Raw genomic sequence first — 17161 nt, 5'->3', positions numbered from 1 at the left:
TCTATAAGTTCTGGTCAAGGGGAACTATCAAAGTAAGTTGATTAGAGACATCCTGTTCATCGTGTGTCACTAGGAGGGCGGACCAACCTGCTGTTTCTTCTATCAGAATCTTAATTGCTGTATAATTACCTAACGACTTGTATCATCATGCGGGGTGTGCCCACAGACAAAACTGGGATGGAATTTATTCACTGGCTGCCGAGGGAAGCTGCAGCCAATGGTGCTTCATAATCATGATTTATTAACACTCCCTGAGTCGTGTCGGTCCTATTTGCTGTAGAGCAGCACAACAGATTGGAAATGTTAATATTTGTGGTGGAACTCTCTGCCGAGCTCTTGTGCTGCAGGGCCGATGAAGTCAGACACATGTTGTTAGAATGCAAAAAAAAAAAAGAACATATGTGTACACTATAGGTTTCCACAGTTTCACAAACCTTTACTTTACTACACCACACCACAGGACCGGACGCATTTCTTTATAGCATGTTGGCTGTGGTAATTGCATATACACCATCCATAAAACTGGGCAGAGGCCCTAATTTATGATCTCAAGGGGGATATGGAGGCATAATTATAATGTATAGATAAAATGGGAACACTCAATTTTCTATGCACCCCATATTGCAGGAGAGCGCTCATTAATCAAAGAAACAATTGAAACACACGATGCTCTCAACACTGTGCTGGTTAGTGAGTGTTAGGGAGCTTTATCTGAGTTCCCCTGTTAGCGCCTCTTTCTAATAGGCCTGTGTTCTCTTACAGGGTGCGTTACATTTATACTTACGTCTTAAGAAAACACTACCATCACTGGGAGGTGGTCGGTATATATAAAAGCTGCAACATCCATCTCATGTACAGCATTGTGCAAAAGACTTGGTTTTTCAAGTTATACATTGATTTGCATGTCATTGAGTGAAATAAGTGTTTGATCCTCCAGCAAAACTTGACTTAGTACAAGAAGACAAGAACCCTTCTCAGCCTCTTTACAGAAACTCTTTAAATCCTTTAGGTTTCTTGGCTGCTGCTTGGAAACTTGAAGCTTCAACTTCCTCCACAGATTTTCTATCAGACTTAGGTCTGGAGACTGGCTAGGTCGTTCCATGACATTAATGTGCTTCTTCTTTAGCCACTCCTTTGTTGCCTTGGTGGTAAGTTTTGGGTTACTGTCATGCCGGAAAACCTACTCAAACCAATCTTCTGTGTTCTGGCTGAGGGAAGGGGGTTCTGGTCCAAGATTTTGCAACACAAGGCCCCCTTTCATTGGCCCTCAGTGCAGTGAAGTCATCCTGAACCCTTAGAACAAAGCATAATGTTTCCATCTTGACTGTGTGGATGGTGTCTTTGGGTCATACTCAGCCATTTTCTTCCCCCAAACATGGTGGGTCGGTTTGATGCCAAAGAGCTTGATTTGGTTTCATCTGACCACAGCGCCTTCTCCCAAACCTTCTCTGACTCATTTAGATGTTCACTGGCAAACTTTTTAAGACAGGTCTGTACATGTGCTTCTTTAGGCAGGGGAACCTTGTTGGCGCTGCAAGATTTCAATTCAATCTAGTGCAGTGTGTTACCAATGATCTTGCTGACTGTGTTCCCAACTGCCTTCAGATCATGAACAAGTTCCACCTTTCTAGTTTTGGGTTGCAATTTCATATTCAATAGACCTTTCTTATGATCATCCTTACCCCAAGAGATAAGCTCTTGCATGTAGACACAGACAGATGGCAACTGATGGTCATTTTACATTTCTTCCATTTCTGAATAATCAAACAATAGCTGTCAACTTCTCGCCAAGCCTCTTGCTGATTGTCTTGTAGCCCATGCCAGTGTTGTGCAGGTCTACAATCTTGTGCCTGACATCATTTGGCTGCTCTTTGGTCTTGCCCATGGTGGTGGAGAGGTCGGAATTGAAGAAATTGTTTATGCAGACAGGTGTACTTTGTACACATAACAAGTTGAGATCAGCAGGATCGGTAATTGATTGATTGTTTCCTTGTAATCTGTGTGCCTCTTGGACACACAGCCAGTCTGTGGGAGCCAGAATTCTGGCTGGGATGTAGAGGACCAAATACTTAATTCATTCAGTGACATGCAAATCGATTTATTACATTTTACTAATCTGTTGTTTTCTGGATTTTTTTGAAAGTGAGTGCAAACCAACAAATTCAGTAACCAGTATAAATACTTGTGGGGGGATTTCTGAGGACATTGCTTCAATTTTCTTTTCTTTTTTATATTTTTTGTTTGTGTTCAGGTCGGTAAAATTCCTTTTTTCTGTGTAATTTTATGGATGTAGCTAGTTCGTTGCACTGAGTTGTTCTTGTCTGAACTGATTTCATCAGGGAAAGGTCGAAACCTTTTCAAATCTGCAATCACTGACAGTGTGACTAGAAGCTAAGACAGGCAGAGAGAGTGTGCACATTGTTTATCTTCTGTTTATTTTTGTGTAGAATAAATGTGCTGGTCGTGAGGAGATAAGTAAAGCGTGCCAAATAGGATCAGCAGTAGAAATTACATGGAAAGATGCTTTGTAACGGACTACATCTGTCTTATTTTGCACTTTTTCACTTCCTTTTCCCCTCACTGTCGCTCCTCATATCCCATCATGCTGATACAGGCCAGGCATTTCAGGGCTTAGCCTGCAACAAATGCAACCCACCAGAGAGATTAAGGGGCTGAATAAACCACCACTAGAGCCAGCTTCCCTCTGTATCAGTTCTTCTGCCTCAACTTTCTCTGAAAGATTTTTCCAACTAATGACCTTAGAGAGGCTGACGATGGCATTTAAGGAGGCATTTGGGAAATGCGCGCCCTGACTTCCTCTATCTCCTTCTAAAGTGCCCCTTTGTTGGTAAACACTGACTCACAGCATTCTCCAGTTTAACTTGGCATTCTAATGAGCATGCAGTAAGCAGCACACTTGGTCATTTCTTCATCTGTGCCTTAATTGATGCAAGGAGACAGGTACTCTGGGTGATGGCCTTTATTAGCCTGATTTCAATGTACTTCACTGCTCAAAAGCCCAGACCAGGAGAAAAAAAATCGCTTCAGTTCCCTGACCTCCTCCACCAGACTGCAGTGGGCGTGACATTTAGTTATGCAAAACCAGTGCACATTATTCAAAAATTTGGCCCTGCACAAATGTCAAAGTGAGAAACAAGCATATGCTGTTATGAAACAGAACAAGGAAAAGAAAGACCTTTTTATTCAGCGGCTTTGGAGGAGATGCACATGCTGTATTCAGGTGCGTGTGATAGACTGAATGAAGCTGGCCGTCTTCATCGCCTGAATATTAAAGCCAAGTGCTGAAAACACGTGATTTGTCTGCATTTATAAACTGGCCCAATGATCCCAGTTTGTGGATGCACAGCGTGGACTTACAAACACAGCTAACGATCGCTCAGATCAAACTGAGCTTCCTCTTCAAATCCCTATAAACTAAATACTTAATCCCATCACTTCACATTAATAAAAATGCACAAATACCTACCTCGTGTGTGATTTCCCATTTATAATATTCTATTTGTGCAAAGAAAGAGAGAATAATTAAATGACTGAATAAAACAGACCCAGTGTTGTTTTAAATCATGCCTGACTTTTAAAATAACAATATTAAATTGCAGTTTTGTGCCACATGAACCCATTATTGCGTTGTTTATGTTAATTATTTTATAATGAAAATGATGTGGCAATATGCTTTTGGCTGGAAACAATTGGAAAAGCCCTGAGAAGGATCATACTGAGGATTGAACATTAAAACCGCTCCTTACATTAGGTACTAATTGGATTCAGAATGGTTGACCACTTACAGATGGGCAAAGATTTAAAGAATAAAAACAAGAGGGGAAAAAAATCTACCACCATGATGGTGCTTTGGACTTTGCACTAATTGCCAATGTCAGTTCTAATAAATGAATTAACTATTTAAGCTTAATCACAGATTGTATTCAAAAGATGAAGCAGCTTCCGAGTGAAGCCAATTTGGAAATGTGCATATTTTGTAAAAGCCAGCAAGAGCCAACTCCTCTGGTTGCAAATCAGATTGTATAGTCTTATGTGAGAAAATAGCCTTTCAATTATAATTTTCTATGGCCTCTTCCAAGACTTTATTGGTGTGTATATGTCCTGATATGATAGGTGAACCTTCACTATATGGACAAAAGTATTGGGCCATACCTTGTATCTTCAAATTCTGGTGTTTTCAGTCACGTTGTCACAGGTCCATAAAATCAAGTTTTTTGCCATTCAGTCTGCCTTTACAAACATTTGTGAGAGAATGGGCAATTCACCGATGCTGCTGTAAAAGGATGCCACTGCAACAAGTCATAAATGTCTTCTCTCCTACATGTTCCACAATCAACTTCATTGGTACAGAACATGTGAAGTTACAGGGCAGCGTCGTCTGGTCCTCAGTCACCAACGCTCTACTGATTCACTGACTGCTGAGTTCCAAACCATTTTTGGTATTAACATGAGCACAAGGAACTTCATTGAGTGGGCTTCTAAGGCTAAGTAGCTCCTGTAGGTGTAATCAGTAGGTTGCCCAGTACTTTTGTCTATGTAGTGTATCTTTTCAAGAAGATCAGAGTGTTGTACAAAAGGGGGATTAGAAAAAAAAAGAATAGATAAGAAATAAGTGAAATACATCTTAGTAGGTGCTAAACATACACAGTCATGGACAAAAAAAGTACAGACAGACTCAAATGCTAGTAAGTAAAAATAAGTTTAATGGTGCATTCCTGAAGAAGTTGGTAGTCCCAGTCAGAACTTTTTGTGGAATGCCCCCTTAACTTCAATTTTCCTCTCGGAAAGTCTTACCATAACACCCTGAGGTGGTAAATCCAATCCAGTTAGCAATCCAAGATGGCGGCACTGAACATAAACCGTAGTAAAACTGTAAACATTTCATTTGTACTGCCACTGTTATGTATTATTGACTCACTAAATGAGCCATATGTAGAGCACTAACCAGACTCTGTCTATTAATGTGTTTTTTAAGTGCAAAGTCTTATGCAGTCTTGTGCTGTTTTGCTAGTGATGCTATGAACCAAAACAAGTTTTTTTCTCGCCTTTTCTGGAATGCGCTCCAAGGTATCTGGAATGCGGCATGGGCATAATTTTAAAAGACTCAAAAGAAAGGAGAAAATTTGACTTTGAAGGGAATGCTGTTACACAGTTTGGGGGTAAACACAGAGAGGACGCGGTCTCCTCTGGGTTTAAATCTAGAGTGGGGGAAAGCCAGAAGCATCTGACCGGAGGGACCTGGAAACTGAATAGGGTTATAGGGGTCAGCGATGTAAGAAGGAGTCAAGCCATGAGAGCCTTTGTAAACAAGCAGGAAGCTCTTGCAATTGATTCCACACCTCACTGGCAACCAGTGGAGAGAAGCTACCAGAGGTGCAATATGATCTCTTTTTTCGTGTGTCTATGAGGACCCCAGCAGCAGCATTATGGACAGGCTGTAGACGGGACAGAGAGGACTGACTGAGACCAGAGTAAAGTGAAATGCACTAGTCTAAGCAAATGAATCTCAATTTTGCAATGTCTCAGAAAAAAAAATCTGTTTTATTGTCAACAGCTAAAGGAAATTCTGTTAAGAATTGGATGCCCTCAAAGCATATGATGATTTTATCCATCCTGGGATTGAGGACACAATATAGTTGAATATCATCAGCAAAGCAGTGAAAGGAGATATCGTGTTTACTGATGATTTGACCCAAAGCAAGCATTTTCTGATTGCCAAGTGTGAGCGTGCACTGCTCGGTCGGCAAGTCCACTTTCAAAAGCACCAAGATGGTGGAGGTCAAAGTGCTCATCTCAAAGCACGTGTGATATCCTGTTTGCTACATCAATCATTTATATGCAGTCTGGGTTTATAATGTTTAGTAGTTCCCCCTTTTCACTTGAGCTTGTTTGTCATTAGTTTGATGGCTATTTGCTCACAGACTAAACACCTTTAACCTGATGATAAAACTTTATATACGCAACTGCCAACGTTGTTACAGTTCATCCTGAGGTTAACATCTATACAGTGTGAGTGCTGCGATTCAAATTTAATGCATGGGAATCCATCTAACATGTGCAAAGACGAAAAAAAAAAAGGATAAACTTCCAAACCTATAAACATAAATGTTTAGTTGTTGAGGTACTTTAGTCTAGGGGACGGCTGAAGTAGTCAAACATCCTGAGTTTGTCTCTTCATGCCATATAACACGGCTCACTGTGGATCTTACAGTTAAGTCTCAGATAACAGTCTCACCTTTTAATTACATGAAAAAAGAATAAGCAGTTTAAGATTATTATTGATTGGCTTTTTTAAGCAGTTTTATGGAATTAGCATTTAATAAGACATCATAAATCTCTTGTTCAGCTCCTCCCTAACATCTAGGTAACCCAGAGCCAGAGTGAGGCAACATGAGCTACAGCCACTGCTGTTAGAGTTTCCATCCCCGGGATACCCAGGGGGCCTTGGCCGTAACAATTTGGCTGACAGCGTCTATACACAAAACAGCAATTGATGCATTTATTTTCCACAGTCACAGCACGACAGAACGTATTTCCCCAGTCATCCGTACTGCACACATTATGTATGGCGCTGGACACAATATACTGCCCCTCCCTCTCTCCTCTGCAGCAGTCCACTTATTCAGAGCCCATGACAAGCCACATCTGCAGCAGCAGTCACTAGCAGCATATCTGTGTTAAATTAGAGAACAACATCGCCATAACAGTCGCGCAGCAGATTTAACCCGGCTTCCACCCTTGAGGCCTTAAAGTGGCAGGCCAAAAAGTTCTCTCTCTGTCTCTGCCTTTCTGCTTTTCTTTCCTCCTTCCCTTCATTAAAGCAGTGTGTTCACATGCATTAGTAAATAAATTTCCTTGGCCAGAAGCATTTTAATGTTCCAGTGGGCTAAGGAGACAAGCCTCCTGGAAAATGTGGAGCTCTTGAAAAACTCATGTTTGTGAAATCACATCCGTGCGGCAGTATTGTTTAATGTGCATGGGAGGGGGGGCAGAAAATGTAGGAATCTGTTATAGTCCACGAATTATTTTCATGCGTGTTTGTGCTGAGTCGTGAAGTGACGAGTAGCCTAAACACTTAAGTGGCACAGCTGAGTTGCTTGTTTTCCTTGTGTGTCTGGCTTCACACGTCATCAAGGGCCCCACACGTCGCCCTTCATTCTCAGAAAGACCTCCCAAGATGGTGCAGATGACACACGGTGATCTGAAGAAACTCAATTTAGTCAGAAAATAAATCTTGAGACTTTAGAGGCAAATGTAATAACAGAGGAGAGTTGGGCTACGATCCCTTTCAAAACAAAACAGACACACACACAAAAAAAATATTTAAGAACCATCTCTCCTTGGAATATGTTTCCTCCTTTTCTGTCTCCATCTGGTGCTAAAGTTATTACAAGCTACCACGAGCGGCGATAACCGCTATCTTTGGAAGAACGACTCCGTTTGAGAGAGGAGCAGTGAATGATGCTCAGATGTGAACGAGAGAAATGAGTGAAGTCGCCTGTCTTTCATTTTTTCCACAGTGGCCGCCTGCGCCCCTGCAGCTATCTCTCAGTGATGCATTCCACTGTATTTCTATTGGCCACAAGTGGCTCCATTAATGAAGCGCATTAGTCCTGGGTGTGAATGCGCTCCTGCAGAGAGAATGAGTGCAGGGATGGGGCGCAGGTAGAATAAGCACTGGTAGAAAAGAGCTTTTTTGGAGTGTGATGTATATATATGATGGAGGACTCGTCTTTAAGAAGAAAAAAACCAAGGAGAAATATTGCTCTGCCATCACAAAAGAGACAAGGAGAGCAGAGCACTGAAGTGCAGGGCTCCTTAGCTGAAAGGGGAGGAGCGCGAGAAGGTGAAAGCAGAATAGGAGGATTGTGTGGATTTGTCAAAGGATTCAAAACGCACTGCTCCAGACGTTAGCTTCACAGAAATCCCAGTTCATTAACAGGCCGAGTGAGCGGTCATTGATTCATTGATAAAATGATTCTCAAGGGATGCGGTTGGCATGACGATGAGGAGCGTCACGTGGTCCTGCCATTCAGCGTCACTTTGCGATCCGTGCCGTTAGCTTTTCCGAGGAGCCGATAAAATGATAATAGCGTCGAGGAGGCCCTCGGTGGCTCCGCTGCCTCATATCACGCTCAGTCATCTTCACACTCAGTAAAGTCAGCACATTTCTGCTGCCATTAAATTTACTATGGCTCATTGGGGATTGACACTGCACAACATCAGTGTCATTGGAATGCCTTGTGAAATTCAAGAAAGACTCACTTCTTCATGCTGGAAACAATCATTATTGCTAAATGCTCTGTTTAAATGACTGGCATTACATGCTTGAAAGTTACTATCATTCACCTCACATCGTCGAAGAACTAATAATTTTTTTTTCCCCAGAAGTCTACACTTCATGAGGCAAAAGCATAATTGTTACCGCTAATGACTTTGCAGCTTTTATTCCATCTCATATACTCGCAGGTTCACGATGGGGGGGCGGCACTGGTTGCGGTGACCCCCCCCCCGTAACTAGAGGCAAGAATTTATTTACTCCAATATTCAGTAGTGTGAGCTGATTTAAAAATGCACAGCAGAGAGCTTTTCACTGAATTACACCGTAGGCTATGAGGGGAGTGATGGGAAATTTTAATGAGGACTCAGTAAAAAAAAAAAAAAGAAAATCACATGCCTGCAGATTATTTGTGATTCATGTTACTGGTGTTCTGTAGAAGATATAAATAATATATATAATTAATTATTATATATATAATATTTGATTAATACTAAAACACAAAAAAAATCTTGCAGTGCACCAAAAAAAAAAAATATGCGCAGTCACACACAGAAACTCAAATGCAGATACTATTTTTATACCTTATAATTAATGTCTTCCAAGAATGTTAGCACTTATTATTTTGTGGTACACTAATGTGCCACTTTAAATCATGTGAGAATTTTTTTTGTCTTAATGGCTTCAGAAGTTGCTGTTGCTCAAACCGCTACGTAGGTCTCTTCGATTCAGCGTGTGACTTCAGAGCCACGGCAGGTCACCGAAAGCTGCTTTACATTCACTCCATATACCCATACATTATATCAGTGCCTCCACTGCTGTGGGTATTTTCTACGATTATCATGTCATATCATTCAGCACTACCCGTAGCTTAATGGATTTTGAAATGTGACATGAGGGCAAAAAGCAGCTCGGTAAATCGAGCAGAATTCATCGGGGATTTTATGCACGCGCATGTATATCAACACATTTTGCACGTGAGTAAATCCTTTAGAGTGGCTTAAAGGTGCAAGTTGTTCTTCAAAAGAGGTTTCAAAACAACAGTTTGTTTTTTTTGGTTTTTTTAGGACATCATAGAATTGGTAATCTCTCCCACTTGGAGGGGGAATTGCTTTACTTCTTGAAGGTCTTTCGGACCACATTTGGCTTATATTTTTCCCAAAGCAATTATAGACTGGGTGAATTTAGTTGTCTTGCGCTCTCCACGGTGGGCTGTGGAGAGCACTATGTTTTTTTTTCTTTTTTTTCCCTTTTATTAACAGAGCTGGAGTATCTATGGGGAGTAGGTGCAGTGATGGTCAGAGACACAGCGTCCTCTGCTGGTGATGAGGAAAACGTTGTTTTCTGTCCCCTGTTTGTGAGATAAACAACACTGTCTAAGCAGGTGTGCATGTGCATTACCAATGTGTCTTTTTTGTGTGTTTTTCAGGTGTATGTGAATGCTCAGACTTCACCACCGGGACGACCTGTGAGCGCTGCCTGGATGGTTACTATGGCAACTCTTTGATTGGCACACCTGGTGATTGTCAGCCTTGCCCTTGCCCAGGCCAGACCAGCTGTGTCCAAATTGCAGAGACAGGACAGGTGGTCTGTACCAACTGCCCTGCAGGACAGACAGGTGACGTGAACAATTTAAACAAATTCGTATGGATGGGAAGCACACTGAGTAACGAGCTTTATGTCAAGATCAAAGCAGTCAGAGCGTCTCCACACGACAGCGTGATACTGAAAAGATGGTGGCTGTAGTGCACTCCACCTTAATTTGAGCTGAGGTCGGGTGACGGTGACCTCCAGCAGTGTTCTTTCTCACCTATTCATCTATTTCCTGCCCGTCTCTCTCTCACCTCATTCTCTGTGTAGGAATGCGCTGTCAGAGGTGTGAAGATGGCTACTATGGTGACCCCCTAGGGCTCTCAGGGGCAGCTCAGCCATGTGTGAGATGCAACTGCAATGGTAATGTGGACTTCAACGCGGTGGGAATATGTGACCACGTCACTGGGCGCTGTCTGAAGTGCCTGGGACACACAGAGGGAGATCACTGTGAACGCTGCCAGCAGGGTTTTTACGGCAACGCCCTGGACCAGACAGTGGGCCAGAAGTGCAAGTGTGAGTAACCGAGAGTGTGCCGGTAATTTATTATGATGCTACGATGTCAGTGCAAGATGAGCAATGAAAGATGGGTCTCCTGAAAGAGTTCCCCTGCACTTATAGATGTGTTTGGCTTGCTTCCCTTGGAAACATCCACTGCATTCAACCTTTTTCCGGCAGTGTTGCATTTAAACTGTATAAGCATACAATTCATACTGTCATATTGTTGTGTTTACAACCAGAAAGCTACAATAAAGTAATGGACATATTCTACTAAAGGCTACTTGACCTTCAGGTTGGACTTTTAAAAAGAGGAAAAAATAGTCCATTCAAATTGCCTTCAATTCAAGAGTTCTATTTTGACAGGTATAGCTGTCTTGAGTCATGAAAGGCAAAAGCTGAAAATGGTTTAAACAAATGGCTGTGGGTCAGAAAGATAACACAAAAAAGAAGAGACTCGCTGGGCTGGGAGAATGGAAAGCGGGGGAAAAAAACTAACTGAAGTTACAAAAGCAGAAACAGTAATAACTGTGACGTGTTTGTCCTTTGATTTTCTTATCCTTTTCTTATGCTTCATTCTACCACAGTTGAGCCTCTACAGAACAGAACAACACCACAGAGGGATATAGGACTTCTATTATTCTATTCTTTGTCTTTTCTTATTGTTTTCATAATGAATTGATAAACTGGGAAATGTAATATTTGGTTTGGCTGGTGACTGAAATCAAGCTGTATAACATAAACAATTCACTCATAACTGCAGATGTGAAAGCAAGATGTTGTGTTAGCTATTTGCTGATATATTACTATAATCATTTATAAAGGATGAGAAGTGAAAATTTAAAAAAAAAAACAAAAAAAAAACACTTCAACCCTGTTATGTTATGATTGTTGCACAGGTTGGCCACCAGTGGCACTCTGCAGCTTCCCTGTTAGCAACATGTGTTTGGAACACGATGAACAAGTAACCCACATCTCCTATTAGACAATAAAGATTCCAAAACACACGTTTTTGATCGATGTAAAGGTATCAAACTCTGCACTAAAATTGGTCTACACAAAGATGCATATCCCTAGATGTTTCTCCTGGATCATTGTGGCTTGTTCTTAAAATCAAAACTTTATTTATCTTTGTTCGTCATACTAGCCTATTTAAATAGATGACAAATACAAGAAATCCAGTGTGCCAGTTGAAGATATACAAAGTAGGCGTATCTTGTACCGCAAGCTGTTTGCAAGCTGCAAACAGATTTTTTTGTTTCAAGTTTTGTGTTTATTTCCTTTAGCATGCAGCTGCAGCTCTGCTGGAACATCTGGGCATGTAAATGAATGCCATCCTCAGACAGGAAATTGTCATTGCCTCAGTCATGTGACCGGACGGGATTGCAGTTATTGCGAAGTTGGCTTCTTCAACCTCCAACCAGGCATTGGATGTGAAATGTAAACAGATCCCCTGTGCGCTTCAGAGTTGATTTGTATGAAAAGCAGTAATAACTATTCTTAGAAGCAGACTCTATCATTAATGTGTCATTTTCCTGCCTTCCTCAGATGCAAATGTAATCCAATTGGCTCATCGTCACTGGCATGCCATCCAATCACAGGGCAGTGTGTGTGTCGCACAGGAGTGGAGGGGAGACTGTGTGATACTTGCCGTTTGGGCTTCTTTGGATTCTCATCACGAGGTTGCAGAGGTACAGTACTTTACTCGAGGCATCACAACTGCACTATGTGCCATCCTCTAATCCTCTAATACTTCCTCTAATACAGATCACACATGAAGGCATTTCTAACTCTATAAATGTTTATCTCTGTTGCTCCTCGGCTCTGCCATCCCCTTGTGGTCCCATCTTGCCTCACCAAGCCTGTAACTGTGACCCGATGGGCTCCGTTTCTATGCAGTGTCGCAGTAACGGCACCTGCCACTGCCGCCAGGGCTTTGTGGGTTACAAGTGTGACAAATGTGAGTTAAACTATTTCCACAACAGAGCCACACACCAGTGCGAGGAATGCCCAGTTTGTTATGGCCTTGTCAAGAAACAGGTGGGTCTATGTTTCGTTAAATTGTTTATGTTCGTTAATATTTGCGTTTGGAAGAAAAGCAAAAAATCTGGATTTTTTAAATTTTTACTGCTTTGAATGACAAATTAGGGCACAGCATATAAAAATAAGCATTTGTAGTCAAATGGCAAACATGATAGCAAAAAAGCTACACAAGTTGACTGTGTTGGGAATGTGTATTCCTTAAATCTGCTTTGCGTGGCTGGCCGTCACTGACGGCTGTAACTGGACACAAGCACCTGGTATTTGTAAGAGTGCCATCTGTTGGTCAGAAAGCATCATTGCAGGTAAAGATCGACATACAAGACATTCAAGTTAGAATAAGGAAGAAATTATATGGGATGTCACGGTTAAAATGGGACCCAAGTTTACATACACTTCAACTGCCAAGATAATGTCTCTGAAAGTATGTGATGTTAGCATGACAGCTAGGATGGCCTAATACAGTGTTTCCCAGATAATCTTCCTGATCAATTCAAAGTTCAAAATAGTACAATTTGTCTTAAGAGAGCTGTGCATATGCCTGCAAACGACAAGCCAAAATTCCTCCACAAGGATGTGAGAGGCTGATAAAATCATACAGAACAAAAATCACGTCAATTTATTACTGCTAAAGGTGGATCTGGAGTGTACGAAGGACAGCACAGAGTCCTTTCTCACAATAGTGTTTTTGTCCATCAATATTCATTCCTCTGTGAGCTCTATGTGGTCTCTACAAAAGAAAATGTCTTGCTATTTAATGCTCGATAGTTGGTTTAACTGTGTAATTTGATCTTTGGCAGGTTATTGGATAGATTTTTAACTTTTTATTAAAAGTATCTGGCAATAATGACCCAATGAAAAACAATAATGTTGAGTTTTAATATAGTGCAAGGTTAATAAAGAAGTACAAATTAAAACCAGCTGCAGTTGGTCCTCGCTGTCCTGCTTTTCCTACTTAGGAAGCAGTAGACATCATGAATTGAATATGAATTCTTTTTTGTTTAGGAATGGACCTTTTTATCTGTGTTGACTCTGCAACTATTCAATTAGTAATTTCTTCTACAAAATGTGAGATAATTCTGATGAGATTGAATGTACTTATGTGCATTTCTATAGCACTCTCTAGTTTTACTTATGACTCAAACCACTTAAAGACTGCGAGTCACATTTTAACCTTATATACATGCAGCGCTTTACTCTATAAACTTAAAACACTTTATCTCCTTCACGTTCAATTAACCTAACATGTCTTCAGACTTTAGGTGGAAGCAGGGCAAAAGCTATGCAGGCAAAAAGAGATCATGCAAACGCCACACACAAGCTTACTCTGAAGCAATATTGTAAACCACTGTAACTGCTGTGCCGACTGGAGCCTACAATTCAGTCTTAAAACACTCTAATAAAAGTGAAGTGTAGCATTTTACAAAATATCGCTTCAGTTTAGGTGTCAGTGTTTCAGACTATAGCTTTCTTGACCTTGCATTGGGTCTTTATTTTCTGCACCTTCCCACATTCTCACTATGTTCCTTGCAGGTCCGTGCACTAGTCCATATTATTGTTTTGCACACCTACGCAAGGTATTTTTGGCACACTTTTAATGCGTGAGGGGCAATTTGATCCTGAAATAACACAGTCCCCATAGTACATCCTGCCTTTGTAGACCCTCATGGCAGCCATATGGCTCCTTTGTATTTGTAGATTGCAAGTAAACAGTGGCTGTGCAGTGAAACAGAAAAATGATCTCCCGCGCTGCTCCTCTCTGTCCCTTTAGATTTGTAGCAGCCCACGTCTGTATGCTAAGGTGCCGTGTCTCTGGATTTGCCTTCTGAGGACAATCCAATAGCGCCGATGTGTTCTTTCTGTTCTCTGTGCATTTTCTTGTTCCGGCTAAAGTGGCTGCATGTTCTCACCGGGCCGACTTGTACCTGTGTGAATGCATGCTGTGATTTCCACAGTGTTAGCGATTCAGTGAACATCCCAACCCTTGTCTGCTGCGAACACCTGCAATTACTCTCACTGTCCTGAGTCTCCCCCAGCTCTCGCTTTCTGCTGCTCGCGCTCTCTGTCTTTCCGCTCCTACTTTTCCTGTGGTTCAAACATAGAAAGGGGGGGAAAAAAAGACTAACGAGCACAGAGAGAGAGAGGTTGAGAAAAGACAGAGACGTGCGAGGGACGATCAAGAACGGTGTGAAAAAGCCCGTGGATGACAGCAGAATTTAGAGGAGAATTTTATTTTATTTTTTATATATTTTTAAAATGGACGGGACTTGATTAAATGCAAGAATGAATAACTCAGAAAAAGGACTCACTGTTTTATCTGAGTGGTGTTAAGCTGACGAGGCCTTATTAATACACTGATGATTGCTCTCTAAAGTGATCGGCAAGAAATTCCTGCTAACACAGAACACACGTGATGTGCACACACGTGCACAACGTACGGCTACCAGCTTAACAAAAGGTGTAATCACAGCCAGATCGCAGGCTCTATTTATATAGCTCTGGACTATTTTTTAACTGCCGGGGTCAGCAAACTGTTGCCAATCACGGCACTTTTATTCCATTTTCAGACCCGGACTTCCATTCTCTAAGAAGTCTAATCTAGTTATCTGCAGAAATGCTTTCCTCAGCCGCACGCTATGCGGGGAATAGTGAGTGGATGCGGATATGAAAACAGTGTTCTGTGCTTATCCTGTTTTTGGTATTCATTTATTCATTGCTTTTGGTGAAATACTACATTTTGATGTTTTGGTGCACCAAGAATCTGAGTCCTATCTCAATCCTTGCATCTGAATAAATAAATACAGATGGAGGTAGATAGATATTCTGTTGTGGTGTTTTGTTTTGTTTTTTTCAAGTCTTTTGTTTGGTTTTTCTTGCTTTTTTTGTGTTTTTTTTGTGTTTTTTGTGTTTTTTTTTTTTTTTTTTTTAAACCCGTATTCTCATTCACACCTTCGGTGAAAAATCTCGATGCTATTACAGGCGGAAAAGCTCAGGACTCGGCTGCAGGATTTGGAAAAGCTCCTGGCTCACTTTGATTGCAGAGGTAGATTCGGGAAGCGGCACCACCTGCTGAAGTATCACATGGCCAGGCTTTATGAGCATGAGCACCAAAGGGAGGATACTCTGCCCAATGCTCTGGAGGATTTTCTGGCCTTCCAAGGTATCAGCAGCCAGGAGCCGAGATAATTCCGCTGTCACTCCTTTTAATGTTTCCTCCGTGGTCGTGACATCTTGCGAGGCACTTGGCAGCCTTTGCCTTGTGAAACATGATGCTCGCTTAATGTGCCATTGTAACCGCTGTGTCACGCTTTGGCTATGAGATGATAACATGCCATATCAGTACATACAAGACCAGCCGCAGAAACTTGATGTGAAACCGCTCCTGGCGTTTCGAAAATCTGCTGCTGTTGCTCTGTGTCTGTCTCCTCCAGTGTGACTGGGCTACATATACAACGCAACAAAGCGATTAAATCAGGAAGCAAGGCGACAATGCAAACCTCTCCCAATTACTTTAACACAATGTTGATATATCCTCATTATCTTTGGAGGGGAAAAGGCTTACAGGCTCAGCTGCACAAGCCAAATGGAGACAAATCATAACAATATAGAACAGGGCGCCGTGTGACCAACTTAATCCCTGTTTATATGACAGCCAGGGCATCGCTAATCCCTGCTTATTATGATTATAGTTGCAATCATGATAACAGTTGCCCAACAATCGCCCTCCCATCACCCACGCTATATATACACACACACACGTTGTTACCAGTCGTGCTCTTTAAGGCACTGGATGGCCCAGTAATGATTTAATGAGTATGTGGAATCAACGGACTCGCTGTGTGGGCACACACAAGCTCCTTCCTTCTCATTTTATCAGACACGGAGTCAAAGCTACAAGTAAAGCATGTCCCAAAATGAAGCAACAAAGCGGACAGATTGTACTAATTGTTCTGTAAAATGCCTTTGCAGCCAGTTAAATTAGAAACACGACAGCAAACAAAGTGAAATTGGAAAAAAAATACGAGCATCTGGATAAATTTCCATATGGTTCTGCTTATTCTGACTACTGATATGTAGAATGGATGAGAGTCCTCACATGAATTAACACAGTAAATGAGGGAGCCGAGAATGAGAGATGTGTCAAAATACGGCTTTCCAGCTACAAAGAGTTGGAAGAATGGTATTCTTGGTGAAGAAATCCATGAAAGACTTAACGTGGTTTTATTTGCTTTGTTCTTACAGAGGCACGGGAGGCCTTAATAAAACAATTTTCCTTGCTGGAAGCTTCTACAGGCACACTTTTAGCCCAGCTGCATGGCATTACATCTTCTTTGAACTGCAGCATCAGCATGACAGAGGAAGAGGGGAAGGAGAGGAGGAAGGATGAAAGCAGCGGGGCTGTGTGTCAGACCTTCACAGACACTCTACACATGATCAGAGTGTCTCAGAAACAACTGAAGCAGGCAACACAAGACCTGGACAATATGGTAGGTGACCTAAATGTACACTTTGTCCTCAGTATTGTAGCCACCTCAAACACTTTATCAGTTATGACTTGCTAGCACCACTTTGGACACCCTTTGGGTTTCCAAACTGCCTTAATTCTTTATAGCATAGATTCAACAAGGTGCTGGAAACGTTCCTTGGATTTTGTTCCATGAAGTGAATCTCCAGCCTCTGTTGGTACGAGGCAGGATGGATCCATCCTTTTATGTGGGCTACTCCAAAATCTGA

At 41.7% G+C, this 17161-nt stretch overlaps 1 protein-coding gene across 1 annotated transcript in view; it reads left to right on the top strand.

The window, feature by feature from the left end:
- The window catches only part of lamc3 (laminin, gamma 3), a 154606-nt gene that overhangs the window by 113598 nt on the left and 23847 nt on the right, over nucleotides 1-17161 (top strand). The window contains exons 13-19 of the mRNA XM_005917219.2: nucleotides 9729-9917; nucleotides 10160-10405; nucleotides 11674-11827; nucleotides 11936-12078; nucleotides 12249-12427; nucleotides 15407-15587; nucleotides 16670-16914. Coding sequence (XP_005917281.1) covers nucleotides 9729-9917; nucleotides 10160-10405; nucleotides 11674-11827; nucleotides 11936-12078; nucleotides 12249-12427; nucleotides 15407-15587; nucleotides 16670-16914 — 1337 coding nt within the window. The remainder of the gene's footprint in view (nucleotides 1-9728; nucleotides 9918-10159; nucleotides 10406-11673; nucleotides 11828-11935; nucleotides 12079-12248; nucleotides 12428-15406; nucleotides 15588-16669; nucleotides 16915-17161) is intronic.

This window comes from Haplochromis burtoni, unplaced genomic scaffold (genome assembly GCF_018398535.1).
Source record: "Haplochromis burtoni strain Fernald_Lab_line unplaced genomic scaffold, NCSU_Asbu1 Contig_23, whole genome shotgun sequence".
Lineage (NCBI taxonomy): Eukaryota > Metazoa > Chordata > Actinopteri > Cichliformes > Cichlidae > Haplochromis > Haplochromis burtoni.
Note: the sequence above shows the minus strand (reverse complement) of the source record. Positions and strands in the feature narration are given on the sequence as shown.